Below are 24,040 nucleotides of genomic sequence, written 5' to 3' on the forward strand. Positions count from 1 at the left end.
ATCGTAATGTGATTGACAGGAAGTGGGTGTTTCTGGGCGGAACTGGCCGTTTTATGGGTGTGTGCGAAAAAACGCTACCGTTTCTGGGAAAAACACGGGAGTGGCTGGAGAAACGGGGGAGTGTCTGGCCGAACGCTGGGTGTGTTTGTGACGTCAAACCAGGAACGAAACTGACTGAACTGATCACAGTTGCCGAGTAAGTCTGGAGCTACTCAGAAACTGCTAAGAAGTGTCTATTCGCAATTTTGCTAATCTTTCGTTCGCAATTTTGATAAGCTAAGTTTCACTCCCAGTAGGCGGCGGCTTAGCGTGTGCAAAGCTGCTAAATGCAGCTTGCGAGCGAACAACTCGGAATGAGGGCCGATATTTCTTCACTGACATCAAAAAAAGTTGTTATAGTATATAGTGATGCTTTTACAATAAATTAGACTGATTATACTTACCATCTGTGTCTGCGAGCTGGAGTTTGGTCCACGAATCCTGGAAGAGAAAACAGGTAAAACATTTGTGGTTTGTAGTCTAATTAGGGGAGTGCACTTACACACAGGGAGTGAGGGAGGCTTACCCAGGCAAGCCTAATTAAACATTTACCCCTTTTCCACTAGTGTAGCACGGGTCGCAGCTGTGTCATCTGACACGGCTGCGACCCGTGCTACAGCCCCCTGCAGACAGCGCTCACCAACCCAGCAATTGCCGGGTTGGTGACGCGCTAGTGAGCGGTAGGGGCGGCGCTGGGAGATCACATGATCTCCCAGCGCCGCCCTCCCTATGCACTGTGAACGGGAGCCGTGTCGCCTCGACACGGCTCCCGTTCACACTAGAAAGCTAGCCGGGTTGAACACGTGTTCAACCCGGCTAGCTACCCGGGTAGGATTCCCAGATCACTTGATCCGGGAATTTGCCGGGGAACCCTTTTCCACTAGGGAAAAACACGGGTAAATGCGCGCCCCCGCGCATTTACCCGTGTTTAAAAAAGCTAGTGGAAAGGGGTATAAGTCTGGGTGGAGGCACAATCAGTTATTAGGTAACCTATACCTTGGTAGTTAAGGGAGGGTTACATGAAAGTGACACAAAATGTAATTTTCACGCTAATGGATATTGCAAAATTTGGTTTCTGCCAGTTCAGACTTTTTCCATTCTGGAAATTGTAGTCCTGCTGCATAATCTTTATGGGGAATATGTATCAAACCTTCAGAAAGAGAAAAAGGGAGAAAGCTGCCGTAGTGACCAATCAGCTGAGCTATCATTATCTATCACAGGGGTAAATTTACTAAGATGGGAGTTCTATTTGAGATGGGATGTTGCCCATAGCAACCAATCAGATTCCAGGTATTATCTTCTAGAAGGTGCTAGATAAATGAGAAGTAGAATCTGATTGGTTGCTATGGGCAACATCCCATCTCAAATAGAACTCCCATCTTAGTAAATTTACCCCACAGTCTTTAAAATGACAGCTGGAAGATGACTGGTTCATATATGCCTACATCCTGGAGATTCCAGAATCTCAGGGGGATCTCCCCCCGACTCTGGAAAGAGTAAGCAAGTCTCCCAGAATCTGCTGCTGCCACCCGCTGTCTGTGGTCTGGGGAGGCTTCACGGCATTATTTGCGCTAATTGCAGCATTGTGGCCCTGCTTGTGGCTTCACAGAGCAGGGGGAGGGACTGCAATGATGCGATCGCATCACCACTCCCCCATAATGCCCGTCTGGCTACTGGACCCTCCTGGTGACCCCTACTGGGAAGTCAGCAAGTATGAATTGCTATGGGCAACTTCACCACTTTTGCTGTTTAGATGGCTTTCTACATCCCCCAATTTTAGATCACAAGCCACTCCCAGAAAGCCTTGCACAGGTCACATGGTATTACCAAGCCAATAAGTGAGTCGCAATAAACGCTGGGCCTCTCTGAAAGAGACAGCTGTTGTCACTGCTGGTCAGCAATATGGAGGGACCCTGGCCGGCAACAGAGCACCAGATACTGCAGCAGGCCCAGCGTTCACTGTCCTTACCACCGCTGCAGGCAATATGGCTGTGGGGCCCAAAGATGAGGGCAATGCCACAAGAGGCAGTTTCCACTTTGATTGGCAGGAGGGCTAATCTTGGTTTAGTTTCCATAGAAACGATCCAAGCACCCAAGCTTTGAAGTCATGTTATCAAGTGCAGTCTATAAAATTATACACAGCAGCTGATTGGTTGCCATGGGCAATGTCTCCACTGGTTCACCTCTCCACTCTTTTCACTGCTTCATGAATAGACCTGTGAGTCCCTCTGTAGATATTATATAATGATGATTCTTTTGCCTCACAGCTGCACAAGGACGCACCCCAGAAGCAGCTGTGTTTCATAGAGGAAGGTGTAACCTGGATTCAGCCGTCCAGTCTCAGCGAGCTACTGTTGCTGAAGTCTCAGTACCCTGCGGCTAAACTTGTAGTGGGGAACACTGAAGTGGGTGAGTAACGAGGACTCATGTTCGGGGATATCATATAGAAAATGCAGAACATCAGTGCAGACAATGGCTTGGAGGTGATTCCAGGTTCCTCTGTCGGTGACATTTCGTTATGAGTGCCCTATTGGCTGCTCTGGCACTTTAAACTACTGGGTAGGCAGGTATTGGCCTGATTTGCTACTTCCAACCTGACATGTGCAATCATGGTTGGTTCTAAATCGAAGTGGGGTAAGGGACCTTTGACGTCACCAGGGGGCGGAGCCACGTCACCGGGGTGAGGAGCCACATCCGAACAGGGTACCCGAAAAGTTTGCTCGCCACCAGTTACTAAAGGTAATAGTTGGTGACGTGGATAGTAGAGGAACTATCCTGCTGGCCTAGCTCCTCCCCCTGGTGACGTGGCTCCTCCCCCTGACATCATAGGTCCCTTAGGCCACTTGGATCTAGCATCTACCGTGCATTCATGGGGTCATGTCATTAATAGTTGTTGCAGCAGCCTGAATATTGGGGGTGCTCACTGCTCAGCCACCTACAGCAGCCACGGAGCAGGACTATTCCCAGTTGTGTTCACGCTTCATTGCAGCAGGATCTCTCAGCCTGTGGTGCTGAACCTGAACTTCCAGGGGGCTCAGAGGTCCTTCCTTCCCCCTGTGACATGTAACCGAATATAAGTTTTCATTAATACATTTAAGAATAAAATGTATTTAAATGACACTGCCAAAACAGCACTTCGTGGTAACTGTGGCAGACATCCACAGCCATTGTGGAGTATTTGTTAGACATTCACAGCCATTGTGGGGTATTTGGTAGACATTCACAGCCATTGTGGGGTATTTGGTAGACATTCACAGCCATTGTGGGGTATTTGTCAGACATTCACAGCCATTGTGGGATATTTGGTAGACATTCACAGCCATTGTGGGTATTTGGTAGACATTCACAGCCATTGTGGGTATTTGGTAGACATTCACAGCCATTGTGGGTATTTGGTAGACATTCACAGCCATTGTGGGATATATGGTAAGCATTCACAGCCATTGTGGGATATTTGGTAAACATGTACAGTAATTGAGAGATACATGACCACACGGGTGGTCTTCAGTATGCCGGCTGACGGGATCCCGGCGCACAGTATACCGGCGCCGGGATGCCGACAGCCGGCATACCGACACTTATTCTCCCTCGTGGGGGTCCCTGACCCCCCTGGAGGGAGAATAAAATAGCGTGGCGCGCGTAGCACACCATCGTGGCCGTAGCGTGGCGAGTGCAGCGAGCCGGCAAGGGGCTCATTTGCACTCGCCACACTGTCGGTAAGCCGGCGGTCGGGCTCCCGGCGCCGGTATGCTGGTCACCGGGAGCCCGACCGCCGGCATATCGTAGTGAACCCGACCACACTACAACATACAGTTTTAATTTTACTGCTCACAAAATGTCAGAAAGTTGTGACATTTGCTTTACATGGATCAGCATTACTGCCTGCAAAGTCCTTTAGAATTGTCAGCCTAGTGCATTGGTTCTCAAACTGGTGGCGGGGCACCCTGAGCAGGGCTGCCCTGGTTTGGTGGTCCCGGACCAATTAAAATGATTTATGGTCAATGTACCAGGCAAAACCAGAGCTTGTGGCAGCCAGTCATAAAATATGTGAACAAACAGAAGCAAATCTTGTCCCTCGCCACAAAATTATACCTAAGGGGCCTATTAATCACCATCCGCATCCAGGTTGCGGATGACAGGTGATAAAATCGCCCAAGCTCGCACTGTGATAATTGATTACATCGCAGGGAGGTATCAATCATCGCATGAAGGGACAGAGCTTGCAGTCAAGCTCTGTTCCTGCAATGATATTCTGTAGCATCATTGGGGTATTTTTCGTAAAAAATACCCCGATGTCCTACTGCGCATGTGCCGCCCCCGCCATCATTGCTGCTACCGTTGCCGCCCAGTCGACCCCCCCCCAATCACGACTACCCCGTGCGCCGCGGACCCCCCCCAGCAGATCAATATACTCACCAGTCAAGGGAGCCGGTCCGCGCTGATCCTGCTGTGCTGCGGTGACCCCCAGTGCTGTAAAGTGCGCTGCTGCTGTGCAGCATCACTTTACTGCACCAGGGTCACATTGCAGCATATGGGGGACCTGGCGCCCGGCAGGGCTCACCGGATCAGCGGACACCAGCTCCCTGGACAGGTAAGTATGGTTTTGGGGTTTCTTTTCCTTTTTTTTTTTTCATTTTACACTCTGATCAGCTTGTGTGTCCATCGGACACACAGAGTTGATCACTGGAGCTGGGTCCCCGCTCAGCTTTCTCTGCCAGGGGCGGAGAAAGCTGGGCAAAAAGGTGCAGATCGCAGTGCTGCCCTGTAATCTCGCCAGCCTGAGCTGACGAGATTATCACAGGGCACACTGCGGTATTTAAAAAAAAAAATGTTACAGTAAATTTGGCCACAGCGCATTTCCCATTATAAGTATAGGGGATTGCGATGTGGATTACTAGAAAAAATGTGAATTAAAGGGTTTGGAGCAGTTTTTCATGAAAACTGCTCCAAATGCTCTTTAATACATTCAGGTGATACTACAATAATGTGAAAAAGGCGTGAGAACAGAAAATACCCTGTTTCAAATTTTTAAGTAAAAATAATGGGGGTTATTCTGACCCGATCAGGTCAGAAGTACGCATGCGCTGGCGCCACAGTGCGCCGGCACATGACTAATAGCCGACGCCTGTCGTTGCCTAGCAATCGCCTCTGCCTGATTGACAGGCAGAGGTGGTCGCTGGGCGGAAGGGGGTGGCACGGCGGCATTTGGCCGCCGTTTTGTGGGCGCCGTCCGGCCAGCGCAGTTGTGGCTGGACCATGCGGGGGGCGGGAAACAGCGACCCGGGCAGCGACGAGTAGCTCCCGGCCAGCACACAAAAGCTGCACTGGCCGGGAGCTACTCCTGAAGTGCAAAAGCGTTTTTGCACTTGTGCGGGCGGGCCTGACATGTGGGGCGGACTAGCCCTGTGTTGGCCGTCCCCCCGCATGTCCGTGTGCCTGATCGTAGCCCTGCAAAATTTTGCAGGGCTATGATCAGGTCTGAATTAGGCCCAATGTTAATAAATGGACCTCTATGTGTGACATACACAATTTAATTAATTTTATTTCTAAATTTCTCAATAAGAAACTTTTGGCCTAGGGGTGGCGTGAGAACAAGTCTGAGACTCTAGGGCGCCGTGATTCAAAAAAGTTTGAGAACCACTGGTCTAGTGAATAACTGGAATATCGAGGACGTATTGCTGTATGCCATGAATACAATGCCAGCACAGATGGAGCAGATGTCAGTGCACTCTCTGTGCTGCACCATGAGCTAACCCTCATACATTGGAACAGCGTGATGACACCTAAAAAGTATAGCTGCAATAAAGGCTGCTTCACCTGCATCTTACTGATAAATTCTGCTTCTTCTCATTTCTAGGCATTGAAACCAAATTTAAGAACATGTCGTATCCAGTGATAATTGCTCCGGGATGGATTCCAGAATTAAATTCAGTAGCGCACACCCAGAAGGGTAGGGCCACAACATTATTGTGACATTGCCATAGGGATTAAGGATAGAAATGCTCCCTACAGTAAGCTCAGATGCTTGATTAAATGCTATACTTGCCCTGATATTGCCAGGTGGTGATAGATTTGCTTATTTATTGCCGCTTGGTCATCGTCAAAATATGCCCCTTTCTCATGTGCAATATATGTATATATATATATATATATATATATACAGTCTGCTCGGACCGGCACTCCCCCTCCTCAATTTAGCTGCTTTGGTGCCGTCTCAGGAATAGGTAGGTAAATGAAGCATGAAGAAAAGCGGCACTCAAAGTCTGATAAAGAAGTTAAATGTATTTCACACGTAAAAGTGAACCTTTTACGTGTGAAATACATTTAACTTCTTTATCAGACTTTGAGTGCCGCTTTTCTTCATGCTTCATTTATATATATATATATATTTTTTTTTTTTTTCCAATTCAGCCAGCACTCATCAATAATCAATAAATGGCCCCGGTGCCTTAATCCAAAAGAATAGCATACATCACCAAAAAGCGGATAAATGATGGCACTCAGGAGGCAGCTTAAACAGATGCAGAAACTGGTCTTTATATTAACGTTTCTGGGATTACACCACTTTTTCTGGTATGTCTTGAAAAAGGGGTGTAATCCCCGAAACGTCAATATAAAGACCAGTTTCTGCATCTGTTTAAGCTGCCTCCTGAGTGCCATCATTTATCCGCTTTTTGGTGATGTGTGTATATATATATATATATATATATATATATAGTTGCAGAAACGCGTCTTGATGGTCTACCCAGCGCATTTCACACTGTACACCTATGTTCCGTCTATGTAGGCAAACCTCCCAGAAATGTAGAACCCCTTTTTCATTGCATTAAACAGTTCTACAATTCTCCTAAAATACTCCATGGTTTAACCTTAAATGAGTGAGCGAACATTGAGGCCATGTTTATTACATACTGTATTACACTTTTGTTTCTTCGAAAAAGTTATATTTTAAACTGGGCAAAGTGTACTTAGAAGTTAGTTTCTCCGCTGTAGTGTACGTTGAAGGCAAAAAAAAATGGTTCCCATTAAATATGCAAGTACGTGAAAGTATTAGTGCACTCTTCTGCCAGTAAAAAAATGTGCCCTCTCCACTTGGCAGAAGGCACATTGCATTGGTGCAAATCAAGACTGCCTACCGATTTCTGCTTGTAACATCAGTGAATAAAGTTGTGATGGACAGTATATACTACTGAATGTTCCATTCCACGTGATTGGGTAGATGCCTATGTCTTTGTACACTGTTTTCTTTACCAGGCATCCGTTTTGGAGCCGCTTGTAGCTTGACCACAGTGGGCGAGGTCCTTCAGAAAGCCGTGTCTGAGCTTCCGTCGTACAAAACAGAAGTGTTCCAGGCCGTCTTGGAGCAGCTGAGGTGGTTTGCAGGACAGCAGATCCGCAATGTTGCCGTAAGGAAGACCGTATAACAGTAACATGAAATTATATCAGGTCACGCCATCTCAGATGGAGAACATGTCACTTTTCTTATTCTCCCTGAGATTACAGTTCCTGTTGTCACTCTGCTCTTTACAAATAAGTGAAGGAGGAAGAGCATGGTGATCAACCAGACCAGTCACTGTGCAGTTCCTCCTGCAGTCAGGAGTATGTTTGGTGACCAGCATTGGTGGAGTCTGCACAGTGATAGACTTTTGACACCTTCTAGATATAGCATTGCACCTGATACATGGAAGTTGCATTCTTCAGATGAGCCACAGGACCATTGCAAACTTCAACTGCATGTGTGCTGTCGGTATCTACGTAAAGGTGTACATGTTGGACTCCGGAGCAAATAAAATGCTTCCAGATTTACATTCTCTGTAGTCTACACACAAGGAAGGTAAATTCATTGACTGAACCAGTATCATCCTGTCAGTTTGCTAGGCCAAGTGCTTCAGTGATGTCGCTAAATTGGTAGGCTGCGTTGTCATTGTTACTGGTTCAGGCCGCACAATGGCAGACTCCACTGGTTTCTTCAGTGTATGCCTTTTAAAAAGTAAAATCTAGTATCTAATATGGGAGTTTGGGACCACAATGAATTTGGCCAAGGAGTCAAATCACTGGTGAGAGGCCATGACTGGTCTCAGGGAATGGGAGATCAAAGTGACACCAATCTTGGCACCCCTGTTTTCACCCTCATATCTTGGAGCTGTTCCTCAGGTGTAGTTTCTCTTGGGGCTTACAGGACACCAGGAATGCCGAAATATGGTGTCAAGACAAAGTGGACTTGGGTGGCTAGAGGCTGAAGATGCAGATAGTAGAGATGGCGTCAGGAAATGTATTCAGATAAAGATAAAGGTTGTAAGGCTACCCTGAGCGTGCACTCAAAAAAGTGCCACATCATTCTCAAGGTCTTCGGCACAGATCCCAGCAGAATCAGGTGATCTGGATGTTATGGGTGAATGAAGGGTTGCCAGTAGGCACTGAAGTCCGAGAATGCTAGGTTGAGTCTGAAGCGTAACAACGGGCATCAGATGTTTCCAGAAATTCTGTAACTTATTTCCCCTGCGAGGCAAAGTTAATATATAGTTGGTTCTTCTGGGTCAAAAGTTCCCAGCTATTATAATAATGTATTATCCAGTGCTTAGGTGTTAGAGACTTGCATATACAGTTATGTGACCCAGCCCTAGTCTGAAAATTCTTTATTTGGCACAAACACCATATCTTGCATTGCATTGTGGGGGATTCCAAATGTGGGCGCTATGTACATTGCACCACATCCCACATCCCCTACTGGATATATACACACTACATGTATAATGGGGGTCATTCCGAGATGATCGTTACAGCTACACGTACAAAGGAGCCCATTCATAATCACCACAGTGACAGCCACGGACCCCAAAGAAATCGGAACCAGCAGTAACACTTGAATCCCGTCAGAACGCAAACACGGCAACCTAACAAAGGTAATAAAAGCCTGGAGGGATCAAGCTGTGAGATTTGGAACCAGGGGAAAATAACGTGGATGCAAGGTCAAGTGGTTTAATAATCCAGAATGCATGCATACAAATAATATCAAAAGCTGTGCACAGCAGTGACTTAGTGAACTTTGTCCATTTAAAACAAAGATTAATTTGTAGCAAACATGGCTACAATGTATTAGATCTAACAGGACTTTTTACACAGATCAACACTGTTTCAAATCCTAAGGACTGTTTAAAAAGCTATGTCAGCTATACAACCGATTTTTACAGGTGTTTTTTAAAGAAAAAGTTTGTTTTAAACTTGTGTTCAACAATATAGGCTTTTATATTAATGAAGTTTTTACAAGCTGTCTATATATGAAATTCTCTAAAAATAAATTATAACTTTTCATCTATGAAATTGTGTAAGGAGTATTAAACCCTTTCTATACGCATGAATATATAGAATTATATGTACATGAGCAATTTTATTTTTTTTGCTAGTGGTGTAGCGCATCCCCAAAACAAAAAATTCTTCTTTCGTTACAGCTACGATCATTCACACTGACATGCGGGGGGACGCCCAGCACAGGTCAGTGCGGGGCGGAAGTGCAAAGGCATCGCACAGCGGCGATGCTTTTGCACGTCAAGAGTAGCTCCCGACCAGCGCAGCTTTAGCGTGCTGGCCGGGAGCCACTCATCGCTCACCGGCCCGCAGCGACTGCGTGTGACGTCACGCAGCCACTGCGGCCCGCCCCCCATTCGATCCGGCCATGCCTGCGTTGGCCGGACCATGCCCACGAAACGGCGGCCAAATGCTGCCGTTCCGCCCCCTCCCCCGCCCAGCGACCGCTTCTGCCTGTCAATCAGGCAGAGGCGATCGTAGCGGCCCGACGGCCATCAGCTGTCTGGCATGCGCTGACGCATGCGCAGTTCTGACCCAATCGCACCGCTGCGATAAACTGCAGCGTGCGATCAGGTCAGAATGACCCCCAATATACACACAAGTGGGGTATATAAGTAAGTGGCATTGATGTAACACTACAGGCTCTCATGGTGGTTTCATCTTAGGCTGTCGGGGGTAATATCATGACAGCAAGTCCAATATCAGACTTAAACCCGGTCTTCATGGCAAGCGGAAGCTACCTGCATCTCATCTCCCAAGGTAAGAATGCTGGGGCGGTATTCGCAGTAACCCCCCCCCTCCCCCGCCCGAACATGTAACATCATTGTTCTCCTGCACATTACATGCATTAAGCATGTTGGATCATTAGTTTCATTTAGTGCAGAACTAACAGTCATAATCAATGTCTCTACGTAGATAGCAGGAGGTCTGTACAAATGGACGAGAACTTCTTCACTGGATACAGGAAAACAGTCTTATACCCAAATGAAATTCTCCTCTCTGTCGAGATTCCTTACTCACAAAAGGTTAGTTCTTCTGTCTACAGTTTGTTACAGATATATTTGTACTGATATACAGTATTACAGACCACAAGACATCCGCAAAAGTATTCTAATGGAGATGCCACAGCTAGGGTTCTTTGTGAATCCGTACTAGGTTGAGCTGCTGGGTGTTGGCTTGAGATTTTAGGACGGAATTGTGCAGGCTTAATGTAGGGTCTACTCATTCATAGGGGGATATCCAATTAGCCCCGGTAATTTACCGGGGCCAATTGTCCCGCCGGGGGCCTATCCTATTACCCCCGATAAGCCAGCACGTGTGGTGGCTTATCGGGGGTTACCTGAAGCTGCACCAGTGTCACAACTGAGGGCTGGTGACGGTAACTGGAAGCCTGAGTTGTTGGTGGTGACGGGTACCGGAATGTAGGAGGTGAGAGTGGACTCCTAGAAATGCGTTAAGACACTAGCAGTAAGTGCCCGAAGGCGTGACCACGACAACTGTAAATGTCTTTGAGGGTTTTTATTAAATAAAAAGTCATATAAAGTGCAATGAAACAATAAATGGCACTGGTGAGTATTGGGAACACAACTGGTTAAGACCAGTAATCCAGAATGTAAATAAAAGTTCTGTATAATGCTTGGGAACCCAGGTGAGGAATAACGTGATGCTGGGGACTGCAGGTGAAGCTGTAAATAATACTGGAGTTCGTGGGTAAACAGTAAGTGAAGCTAGGGTTCACAAATAAACTGTAGATGAAGCTGGGGTTCGCAGGAGAACTGTAGATGAAGCTGGTGTTCGCAGGAGAACTGTAGATGAAGCTGGTGTTCGCAGGAGAACTGTAGATGAAGCTGGGGTTCGCAGGAGAACTGTAGATGAAGTGGGTTCGCAGGAGAACTGTAGATGAAGCTGGTGTTCGCAGGAGAACTGTAGATGAAGCTTGTGTTCGCAGGAGAACTGTAGATGAAGCTGGTGTTCGCAGGAGAACTGTAGATGAAGCTGGGGTTCGCAGGAGAACTGTAGATGAAGCTGGGGTTCGCAGGAGAACTGTAGATGAAGCTGGTGTTCGCAGGAGAACTGTAGATGAAGCTGGTGTTCGCAGGAGAACTGTAGATGAAGCTGGTGTTCGCAGGAGAACTGTAGATGAAGCCGGTGTTCGCAGGAGAACTGTAGATGACGCTGGGGTTCGCAGGAGAACTGTAGATGAAGCTGGGGTTCGCAGGAGAACTGTAGATGAAGCTGGGGTTCGCAGGAGAACTGTAGATGAAGCTGGGGTTCGCAGGAGAACAGTAGATGAAGCTGGTGTTCGCAGGAGAACAGTAGATGAAGCTGGGGTTCGCAGGAGAACTGTAGATGAAGCTGGTGTTCGCAGGAGAACTGTAGATGAAGCTGGTGTTCGCAGGAGAACTGTAGTTGAAGCTGGTGTTCGCAGGAGAACTGTAGATGAAGCTGGGGTTCGCAGGAGAACAGTAGATGAAGCTGGTGTTCGCAGGAGAACAGTAGATGAAGCTGGGGTTCGCAGGAGAACTGTAGATGAAGCTGGTGTTCGCAGGAGAACTGTAGATGAAGCTGGTGTTTGCAGGAGAACTGTAGTTGAAGCTGGTGTTCGCAGGAGAACAGTAGATGAAGCTGGGGTTCGCAGGAGAACTGTAGATGAAGCTGGTGTTCGCAGGAGAACTGTAGATGAAGCTGGTGTTCGCAGGAGAACTGTAGATGAAGCTGGTGTTCGCAGGAGAACTGTACATGAATCTGGTGTTCGCAGGAGAACTGTAGATGAAGCTGGTGTTCGCAGGAGAACTGTAGATGAAGCTGGTGTTCGCAGGAGAACTCTAGATGTAGCTGGTGTTCGCAGGAGAACTGTAGATGAAGCTGGTGTTCGCAGGAGAACTCTAGATGTAGCTGGTGTTCGCAGGAGAACTCTAGATGAAGCTGGTGTTCGCAGGAGAACTGTAGATGAAGCTGGTGTTCGCAGGAGAACTCTAGATGTAGCTGGTGTTCGCAGGAGAACTCTAGATGAAGCTAGGGTTCGCAGGAGAACTGTAGATGAAGCTGGGGTTCGCAGGAGAACTATAGATGAAGCTGGTGTTCGCAGGAGAACTGTAGATGAAGCTGGTGTTCGCAGGAGAACTCTAGATGAAGCTGGTGTTCGCAGGAGAACTCTAGATGTAGCTGGTGTTCGCAGGAGAACTGTAGATGAAGCTGGTGTTCGCAGGAGAACTGTAGATGAAGCTGGGGTTCGCAGGAGATCTATAGATGAAGCTGGGGTTCGCAGGAGAACAGTAGAGAAAGCTGGAGAGTGGCTGCTGGAAAGCCAGAGTATCACACACTGTTAGCACTGTGTGCAGGAACAAGGAAACAGGCGGCACCGCAGGGCTTAGACACGGGAGAGCTGGAACTACTCCGCAGAGGGAATTCACCAGGGAGTCAGGCTGTACTGCAGAAAAGGTTCACAGGAGAATCCACAGAGAACTGCACACTGGAATCACTGGAGAGACAATGGAAGCACTGACAACCTTCTGGGTGCTGTGACAGGATATTTATACCTGCTGGATAGCAGGGATTGGCTAACCATTATACCCTGGCTCCAGCAGCACTGTGGATAGGTGAAATGATGACATGTGCTTAGAATCCAAAATGGCTGCGCCCATTGACAGAAACAGAAGGGGAACTAAGCACTGGGGAACATGTAGAAAACAACAATGGCGGCGGAGGCCACAGCAGCAGAGACTCCACGCGCCCAGACGCGTACAGCGGCCACAGGGATGAAAACAGCGGCCGGGGCACACAGAGGACGCACATCCAGCAAAGGACCACAGGCGCGAAAGCAACGGCCGCGACGGGGCTGAAAGCGCCGCACCACCATGAATACATATACTGAGGCGGCCGTTGAAACCAGCACTGCAGGCAATAACCATGACCATAGCTAAAGCCCGGCCCTGACTCGCTGAGCCAACCTCAGGAGGGAGGCACCTGACAGGTAGAAAACGGTGCCTCAGTACCCGGATCGTGACAACCGGCTGCTGACAGCGCCCGGTGCAGAACTGCTCCTCCGGTTCCCCCGGTCACATGGCCACTCCCCCGTCATGTGACCACTGCCGGGGGTGGAGGAGAGGGATGCGGTCACGGCGCTGCCCCGGCTTCTCCTCCGGGGTCACTGCGCCGAGGGCAGCTTCCGGATGCCTGCAGTCCCACCATGCTGGTGCTGGTTGTCCCGGACAATCCTCAGAAACAGCCCCGTTTCCGTACGAAAACGGAGCTGTTTCTACCGAAAACACACAGGTTACACTGAACCTGTGTGTTTTCGGGAGAAAGGGCATTTTTTTTTACAGGCGATCAATCTGGATAACCTGTAAACAAAAATCTGTGCAACATCTGGAAAAATCGGGAAAAACATACGTTTTTCGCATCCAATGTTTTACCGGGCCTAATAGGATATCCCCCATAGACGTGGCAGTTTGGCAATGCAGGAACACCTGACTGGATACTGTATCAGATGAACAGAGTTGGTGATGTGGTACCAGCTATATGGGGAACGGGAGCACTGGGGTATTGGGTTACCAGTGCAGTAGAATAGCTGGGAAGTTCATAACACTGAAGGTTCACTATCACTGGGATGAGATTAACAAGTGAATATGGAATGCTGCAATGGATTTGCAGGAGCAGCTTTTCAAGAACACTGGGATTGGTTGTACCAGCAAATTAAAAATGCTGCAATGGATTTGCAGGAGCAGCTATTCAGGAATCACTGGGATATGCTGCAATGATTAAGTGAGCAGCCATTCAGGATCACTGGAATAGGCTGTACCGGTGAATCTGGATATGCTGTGATGATGATCTGAGCAGCCCTTCAGGATCACTGGGATTGGCTGTACTGGTGAATCTGGATATGCTGTGATGATGAAGCAGAGCAGCTATTCAGGATAGCTCAGGAAGCCTGGGAGTGCTAGAGACAGAAATTGCACTTGTCTAGAATCCAGCAGGATTGATAGACAACAAAGCACTGGTGAGTTACCTGTGCTGGGATTCAGGATTTATACCCCTGGCTTGCTGCTGATTGGTGGTGATGATCATATGACTGTGAAATGGTTCCTGATTGGACTCTGGGCAGTCAGCTGATCAAAACTGTCATGGCGGTGCTGTCCATGACTGGTTTTGGAGGGAACTTGTGGCGTGGAGTGGACAGTGGAGACTGACAATGGCTGCCAGGCCTGGGAGCACCGGTAATGGAAACACAGCGCAGTGGCAGACAACGCAGGACGTCAGATGAACCAGCAGATGACGGACAGCTCCTCAGAGAGCGCGCGGGTAAGAGAGAGCGCAGCTGGGGAGTGCTGAATAGCTCCATTTTGTGACAGCAAAAATTCACGCTTTAAATGAAAAAGAATACAATCACATTTTAAAAGTGATAATAATAATAATATGATTTCCAACCAACTGGACTTACGCCTGGGGGCTCAGAACTACAAAACACTGAACATGTGCAGAGTCTTGCTGTTGTCCTGGATAGTGGCCTGGCACTTGGGGGCATATCCAATAAGCTGCAAGATGTTTGTGGAAAAAATGAACTGCGCCCAATTTCCGATGAACACGACTATGCAAGCTCCCAATTTCCAAGACATCCAAGTGAATAAATGTACACATTCACAATCATTTTTATTGCATTAAAAGCTGCATTCAATTTTGAAAAAAAAAAGTGGGAATGAGGCTGTACCCTAAAAAAACATGCAAAAACAAAATGCAACAACAGGTTAAAAATTATAGTTTTTTTTTTTAAAGCAAATAAATGTTCTAATTTTTTTTAGGGCGGCATAAAAAAGTCCTGTTAGAAGATTTTTTTTATCATGTAAAGCCACTTTAAAAAATGTTACAAAACACCTGCAACTCCCACCTGCAATGGAGAACACTTGTCCCGTACATACAACACCCCCATATACCTGTCTCACATCTTTTAATGCTTTATTCTGACAGTTTTTACCTTTTTCCCAGACTTTGCACCTTCTCTGAAACTGCGAGAAAAAAACTCAGTAAATCCTATTGAAATGACTGTGGCTAAATTTCTTGCGGCCAGTTGTAAATTGACACAAGGAGAGTTGGGTTAAGGGAGCCGCACAGGACTATGTAGTGTTGAAAAAATAACAAATTATATGATTTCGTATCCGAGAAAACCGGCTAGGTAGGCTATCAGTCTAATATTTATCATTGTCTCTACCAGTGATACACAACCTTTTGGGTAGACTCAATAGGGATTGCCAGTGGTGCTCCCATAGGTCAGTGGACATAATATAATGTAGAAATGGAGAGAAAAGAAGTAACCTTTATTGGGAGCACTGACTCTCGGAAACAATTAATTTCAGATAAACAATAGTGTAATGATGTAATGATTAAGACATAACTTTTAATAATACGTTTTTTAAAATATATGGACACTCGGACAGAGTCACAAAAAATAAATAATAAATAGATGGCTATCTTAGTCGTGAACCACAGAATCAGCTGTGTCTGTGAATTTATTGATGAAATATATATTCTTTGGTTACATATCTGCTAGGCATGTGTGCAAATTTACTACAGGGTCAACCTTTTACTCAGATGGTGCATGAGATAAACTACAACACCTGGTATTCCCTAATGGTCTCCCAATCGAGTACTGACCAGGCCCAACACTGTATTGCTTCCAAGATCAGACGAGATTGGGCATACACAGTGTGGTATGGTAGTAGGTATTATATAACCATAAATGTAAGGTGCCACTGTTGTATAAATTGTTATGATCAATAATCCTGGCTCCAATGATCAATGTAATACCTTTGCAGGGTTACCAATTTGACCGTCATTTTGCCAATTTGTAACCCAATCTTGTGGGTATACATGGGTTTAAATCATCTGGAAATATAGAAAAGTGAACTGTCCCAAGGCGCAAAAAAGACTCATGCCGCTGGAACCACCCCCAAGGACCACCAAATCCCTGCAAAGAAAACACAAAATACAGAAAATGGGGTATATCACAGCGCTCAGTCCCGTTCCAACATGAATGTCCAAATGAACTTTAGAAGACGTGTCCTATAGGGGTCACTGGACAATTTTTGAATGATGTATCAACTCCTGGTCCCAACAGTTCAAATATTCTATTTCAATAATGAAAAGACCTCAAAAAAAGACCAGATGGAAATAACATAGTGTAGTATGTCTTGGAAAATAATGACACCCAAGTGGATATATACTATGCAGTGAGAAAGATCTGCATACCGAAACTCATACAATATATAGGTGAATGACTCCCATAAAGAATTTTGACAAAGACTTAATACCATAGTCGAAACATGTTGGTTCAGGAGCGCTACTGATTTCTCTTTGTATCCGTGGGACCAGACGTGATAGGCATTTCCTGCTAGGCATTTACGGCCGATTGTACCTCTCAGGTATACCTTCATTCCATCCACTGTCTGGTTACCTTTGTTTTTATGTATTGTTTTTTGGAATACATTTTAAGCATTTTTAAGAATTCCTTTTTGGTTTCTTTTTTGATGGTTACTCCTCCATCTGTGATATTGAGTGTCTACAATACCACTCTGGGTCAGCTACACATGGGCGGAGGAGGAAAAACAAAGAAACCATTATAGGAGTAGAACTGCTATGTGCTATGTGAGTACGGTACGTCCCTGCATAGGGAGTGATATATGAAGGTGTGTTCACGGTGCACCTACTTTTTAACTGGTGGCGAGCGGTGGTTAAAGATACCTTTACGGGAGTACATCTGTTTTATGTTATGTGAGTACGGTACGTCAGAGTTCAAGGATCACTGTATAAAGGTGTGTCTACGGGTGTTCCATCCACATTATTGGCAATTGGTTACTAAAGATACCTTTATGGGAGTCATTCACCTATATATTGTGTGAGTTTCGGTATGCAGATCTTTCTCACCGCATAGTATATAATCCACTTGGGTGTCATTATTTTCCAAGACTTACTACACTATGTTATTTCCATCTGGTCTTTTTTTGAGGTATTTTCATTATTAAAGAAGAATATTTGAACTGTTGGGACTGATGATCAGGAGTTGATACATCATTCAAAAATTGTCCAGTGACCCCTATAGGACACGTCTTCTAAAGTTCATTTGGACATTCATGTTGGAACGGGACTGAGCGCTGGGGTTTAAATCATCTGGTCAATGCATATTTAAATCCAAAAGCCCAAATGTTTGTTGACATGAAGATGCGTCTATAAATAGTCAAATTGCCCTTTTAGGGGTTTGAGCATAAAAAGTATGAAAAAGCTGACGTTGTTATAATGGTTAACAAGGAGAGTCGTCAATGCAAGTATGAAACAGCAACTTGGAATAATAGAAGCTGAAACTGTAACAATCTAGCCCTTCTGCTGTTCTCCCGTCATGCCAACGTGTTTGGTATAGGACGAGGAATGAGAGAGGGCAGAGAACACTTACACAGTTCGAAGAAAGACAAGCAGACTTTCTGTACTTAGGTTAGTAAAGAGATACCCTTGATGTGAATAGTATCACAGCGCAAGTGGTTCGTCTCAATATTTATCCTAAAGTGCAGTTCCATCATATATGAAGGATAGGAAAACAGGTGTGGACGAGTATATATATATATATATATATATGAAAAAACGATTTTTAAACAGTCACTATTTAACCAAGAAAGGGATTTCACTCTTTTTTCTAAACAATTACAAGTATTGACTTTATAACCATTTTGTTATCACATACTAATGCTCAGAAAATGGACACATATATGTAAATACAATGAAATATTTGCGCATGTATCTGCGTTTGTCGATAATAGAATACCATAAAACGGCTTGAGGCAATATACACACTGTAGTGACTGAGGCACCGACGGTTAATAATTACCATATACTGGCTAAGGAACCAATGTGTCTGGTAGCTAAATTTAACATGGCCCGATATAGCTGGAGGGTGAGTATGGTAGTGGTTACTAAGTAGTAAGATCAAACAATTGTACAAAAATGACTCAAGATAGTGTGAACATTGTAACGGCTGAAGCACCGATGGTTAATAATTACCATATGCTGGCTAAAAAGCCGATGTGTCTGATAACACAATTAAACATGTTCAAGCATGGCTAAGAGATGGATACAATAGTAATTATTACCAAGTGATAGTATCGGGTAATTGCACAAAAAGGAATACTTAGTTCTGTATACGTCCCTACTTGCTGCCTGCCGCTAACCGCTGTATTACACGCAGGGCAGTTTCTTGGGGCAGGCGAGCAGTGCAACCGCACTGGGCGCCCGCCGCGGCACTAACTGTGGCTCCCTGCTTCCTGATCCTATTTCTCCCCGAGTAACCTGCTCGGGGGGCGGAGTTTCACGGAATGACGCAGTTGCGTTGTTACATCACGACGCAACCCAGTCACTCCGCGAAACTCCCACCCCCCTGAGTGGAGTACAGAGGGGGATCCAAGTTAGGAAGAGGGAAAGGCCGGCGCGAGCAGCGACTGGTGAGGCGGGCCGAAGAGCGGTAATCGCCTCTGTAAGTATTTTCTCTCTCTCTCTCTCTCTCTCTCTCTCTCTCCTCTCTCAATGTGTAAAATGGGGACTCTTGCCTGCCGTAGTGTGGGGATTTAATGTATCACGGGCATTGTGGTGTGTAGCATAATATGGTGCAGGGGTCATTACTGTGTGGGGTTTAATATGGTAGAATTTTTTTTTCCTGTGGTGGTCGTGATCTGTTGGAGCAGGGTCAAAAACTGGATTGTGAGGTAGTCTTTTCAGACGAGGCCATGCCCATTTAAATGAGGCCACACCCATTTATATGAGGCCATGCCCCCTTGCCGGGTGCGCGCGCAAGTTTTTTTTTTTTTTATCTAGGTGTGTGTGTGTGTGGGGGGGGGGGGGGGGGCACATTTTTTAATGTCATGGGGGGGCGCATTTTTAAATCTCGCACTGGGAGCCAAATTGGCTAGAAACAGCCCTGATTACACGTGATGTAAGTCTCAGCGGCTGCAGATTTGTTATAACATATTAGTGCTCAAAAAATTGGACACATAGAATACAAAGATAAATTTGCATATATCTACATTGATCAATGCCTGCAGATATTGGTGCTCAAAAGCTGGACACATATAACATACAATGATAAATTTGCATGTATGTACATTAATCAACAACAGTGGCACAGTGGCACCTTACATATATGGTTATATAATACCTACTGCCATACCACACTGTGTATGCCCAATCTCGTCTGATCTTGTAAGCAATACAGTGTTGGGCCTGGTCAGTACTCGATTGGGAGACCATTAGGGAATACCAGGTGTTGTAGGTTATCGCCCGCACCATCTGAGTAAAAGGTTGACCCTGTAGTAAATTTGCACACATGCCTAGCAGATATGTAACCAAAGAATATATATTTCATCAATAAATTCACAGACACAGCTAATTCTGTGGTTCACGACTAAGATAGCCATCTATTTATTATTTATTTTTTGTGACTCTGTCCGAGTGTCCATATATTTTAAAAAACATTATTAAAAGTTATGTCTTAATCATTACATCATTACACTATTGTTTATATTAAATTAATTGTTTCCGAGAGTGAGTGCTCCCAATAAAGGTTACTTCTTTTCTCTCCATTTCTACATGATATAGGCCAGTTGTAAATTGTAAGCTATGCGGCTGGCCACAGTTTCATGCGTAGAGTGAAAAAACATTAACGCGCCACTTAAACATCAGGTGTCAGCCACAGTCAAATCATCATCCTTTCATCTGGGGAACATATCCAGAATCAAGCACTGAATTCCCTCAGGAGATATGCCTACAGTCATACATTGCGTTTAGACCCTACCTGGGTCTACCAGCAATAGAATTACACCCCTTGCAGATGGCACACAACACAGCTGCCAGGCTATTACCCGCTCCAGCCACATAACACCAATTCTTTACTCCTTTCACTGGCTGCCTGTAAGATAGCGAATCTGTTTCAAGATTGGTTTACTAAGTTCCAAAACTCAAGATGACCAGGGTCCAAGGTACCTGACGCAGCATCTGATCCCTTACTGCGATTAGTAGATGAAGGACTAGTAGCAGTACCTAGGATCTACCGGAATTCATCTTTGGGTTGAGCTTTCAGCTTTGCGGCTCAGACTCTATGTATTCTGACTCAATAACTAGGCTGTAAGTATAGTGTTCTTCAGACAGTTACTCTGGGTATATGTCTACATTAACCAGTACTCACACCAAGAGACCTTATCAGATAGTGTCAACTCAAACTGCCGATAAGTGAGATGAATCCAGATGAAGGTTTATTTCAAGCTGATATTCTTGTACAAAACAGCAGTAGGTGAAAAGATGATGTTTTACCAGAGCTGGTTGGAATCTAAAATGGCCGACACACACAGAGCTGAGCACAGGCTGAGGGCAGGTCTAATGACATCAGAACCTGGCTACAGGAAATCAGGAGGGACAATTTTTAACAAAATGCAAAGCTCTACAATAAAACATGAAACACATATATCGTGGGACATGACACTCCCCGTCTGAAATCTTTAGATTTCACGATAAATCAAACATTATAGTAATGTCCTTAGATGAAGTCCAGAACTAATCTTGCAACCTGTAAGACAAAAGAGATAACCTGTAACAATAAACAACGATAACAAGAAATAAGTTCGGTCGAAGTCTTGAAGCTTGTAATCCATAAAAGTAGGAAAATGTTGGATCAAGTTCCAAGTGATAACCCATCTTCGGATTGGGGAAGCCGCAACTTGCAAACACTTCCACCAACCCACAGTATGATCCAAATAATAAGGTGTCGATGGTATATCATAGCTGGAAGTTTGAGGTAGAATACTTCCGATGATGAGGTGAATCTAGTAGCCATGTCCTTCTTTATGTGATATCTTCCTTTGGAAGGAGAAGTACTAGTTCAGTGATTGGACGGAAGAAAACTTTGGCAGAGCCTCCTTTGGTCACTTTAACCTCTACCTTACGAATCTTTCCATCGTCGCTGGGAACAACCTTGGTGATAAGTCCCATTGGCCATTCATTGCGATGGGCCTCTTTAGCCTTTAAAAGAACAAGGTCACCGATCTGGAGGTTGGGTTTTGGTGAAGGTCTTGTTCCACGATCAGCTGGATTAAGGCTAGTGGTAATGTGATGCCAGTGCTCAGAAGTGGAGAAACTTCTGATGCGTTCTACTCTGTTGCTGACGTATACATAGAATTGTTTTGTTTGGTTGTGTATATAACCAAGCACGACTTTGCTATCTGTGTAGAATGCAAATGAATCAATTGGAATGTCCAGTTCATCCTTTATAACTTCAGCAATTTCTACTGCTAGCACAGCTGCACAAAGCTCGAGTCTTGGTACAGAGTGTGCAGGTTTTGGGGTTAATTTGGCTTTACCCAGGACAAATCCACAGTGTAGTTTGTTGTTGGTTTCAAAGATCCTCAGGTAGGCTACTGCGGCTATGGCTTCCATCGATGCATCTGAGAAAATGTGGATTTCTCTCCTGGTAGCAGCTGAAAGGGAGCTGGGAGTGTAACAACGTGGTATTTGGAGTTGTTCCAATATCTTCAATGACTTCTTCCACGTCTCCCGCCTTTGTTGTTGCTCAATAGATAATGGAGTGTCCCAGTCTAAGTTCACCTTGGTTAACTGTCTCAGCAACATCTTGCCATGAATGGTGACTGGAGCTACAAATCCAAGAGGATCATAGATACTGTTTATGACAGATAAAACTCCTCGTTTGGTGAAAGGTTTGTCATAGCCTGATACCTGGAATGTAAATATGTCTTGTTTAATGTCCCAGAGCAAGCCTAGGCTGCGTTGTATGGGAGGAATATCAGAACCAAGATCAAGATCTTTCAAGTTGGTGGCATGATCGTCAGAAGGAAATGCTTCCATTACTTTCTGGCTGTTGGAGATAATCTTGTGGAGCCTAAGGTTTGCTACAGAAAGCATTTCTTGTTTTCTGGTGAGGAGATCGATTGCCTCTTCACTTGTGGGTAGGGATTTAAGTCCGTCATCAACATAGAAGTTCTTTTCAACAAAATGACGAGCGTCAGATCCATAGTCCTTCTCACCTTCCTGGGCTGTTCTTCTGAGTCCATAGATTGCTTTAGCAGGAGAAGGGCTGTTGCCAAATACGTGTACCTTCATCCGGTAATCTATGACTTCATTATTGACGTTGTTGTCTTTGTGCCACAGGAACCTCAGGTAGTTCCGATTGTCTTCCCTGACTATGAAGCAATGGAACATTTGCTGGATGTCAGCTACTACTGCCACAGGCTCTTCTCTAAAGCGAATTAGCACTCCTATGAGGCTGTTGTTTAGGTTTGGCCCAGTAAGGAGCAGATTGTTGAGGGAGACGTCATCATACTGAGCGCTGGAATCAAAAACCACTCTAATTTGATTGGGTTTCCGTGGGTGATACACGCCAAAGGATGGAAGGTACCAGCATTCTTCTCCTTCCTTTACTGGTGGTGCAGGTTCTGCGTGATCTCTGTCGAATATGTTTTGCATGAAATCCACAAAATGTTTTTCCATCTCTGGTGTCCTCTTTAGAGTTCGTTTTAAAGAGGAAAATCTAGCAACTGCTTGCTGTAGATTGTTTGGTAGTTTGACTCTTGGAAAGCGGAAGGGTAAAGGTGCTACCCAGCTGTTGGAATCGTCTTGAGTGAAGTCTTTGTCCATTATCTTGAGAAATTCTCTATCTTCTCTCGTAGATGCTAACTTGTTGTCCTCACTTGTTGAATTGAACACTGTCGATCCGAGGCTGTCGTCCCAAGACGGGACCATGTTCATGTTGTCTTGATGGTTATGCTGCGAATTACTGCTGCCCAGCTTCTCTTTCACCCAGTAGTGATGTGGGCATGGCTGAAAACAGGTGCTGCGACCGTTAAGCAAGATGTTTGTCTTGAATGAGGAAATATTGGTAGGCGTCTTCATCTTGTCTATACAGACATTGCCTATGATAACCCAGCCTAGATCAAGACGTTGGGCAAATGGAGCATCATTTGGTCCATTGATGTGTTGGCGTACTTTATGTACCCTGAGAATGTCTCTACCAAGCAGAAGTAAGATCTTTGCATTTTTGTCAAGGGTTGGTATTTCGTTGTATATAGGCCTTAGGTGAGTGTGATGAAGAGCGGCCTCTGGGGTAGGAATCTCCTCTTCGTTGGATGGTATCTCATTACATTCAACAAGTGTGGGTAAGGGTATCTCAAGATTGTCCTTGAGAGAAGCTACAACCAGTCCACTGGCTCTTCTTCCAGATTCCTCTGTAATTCCACTACAGGTACCCAAGGTGTAGGGGTAAGCATCTCCCTTTAAGTTTAACAGATCAAAGAGTTCTGATCTTGCGAGTGATTGGTTGCTCTGGTCGTCCAAGATGGTGTACACCCTTAGAGTCTTTTCTGGCTGTCCCTTGGGGTATACTTTGACTAGACATATCTTTGCACAAGACTTGTCCCGAAGATCTTCTCCACAGACTTTAGTGCATGAAGAAGATACAGTAGTAGGACTTGCTGTTTGATCTGCATTCTCCCCGCCATGCCTTGGTGCAGAGGGGAAATGTGCAGGGGGTGTAGTATTGGGTTGAGATGGGTGCAGTGCCTGCACGTGGTCCTCACAGCCGCACTCTATGCACTTAATAGCAGTTTTACAGTCTTTAGCAAAATGTTCAGTAGAAGCACAACATCTGAAACATACCCCA

General features: G+C 45.5%; 1 protein-coding gene and 2 pseudogenes across 5 annotated transcripts in view; 2 read left to right on the forward strand and 1 right to left on the reverse strand.

Annotated features, from left to right (window-relative positions):
• XDH (xanthine dehydrogenase) overlaps positions 1 to 24,040 on the forward strand; it is a 440,380-nt gene that overhangs the window by 282,257 nt on the left and 134,083 nt on the right. For all 5 annotated transcript variants that reach the window (XM_063918955.1, XM_063918959.1, XM_063918954.1 and 2 more), the window contains 5 exons: positions 2,307 to 2,448; positions 5,897 to 5,989; positions 7,294 to 7,445; positions 10,011 to 10,104; positions 10,261 to 10,370. In XM_063918955.1, the coding sequence (XP_063775025.1) occupies positions 2,307 to 2,448; positions 5,897 to 5,989; positions 7,294 to 7,445; positions 10,011 to 10,104; positions 10,261 to 10,370 (591 nt within the window). The remainder of the gene's footprint in view (positions 1 to 2,306; positions 2,449 to 5,896; positions 5,990 to 7,293; positions 7,446 to 10,010; positions 10,105 to 10,260; positions 10,371 to 24,040) is intronic.
• LOC134911956 (5S ribosomal RNA) lies at positions 15,945 to 16,063 on the reverse strand (annotated as a pseudogene).
• Positions 19,533 to 19,651, forward strand: LOC134912481 (5S ribosomal RNA; annotated as a pseudogene).

This window comes from Pseudophryne corroboree, chromosome 4, assembly GCF_028390025.1.
Source record: "Pseudophryne corroboree isolate aPseCor3 chromosome 4, aPseCor3.hap2, whole genome shotgun sequence".
NCBI lineage: Eukaryota > Metazoa > Chordata > Amphibia > Anura > Myobatrachidae > Pseudophryne > Pseudophryne corroboree.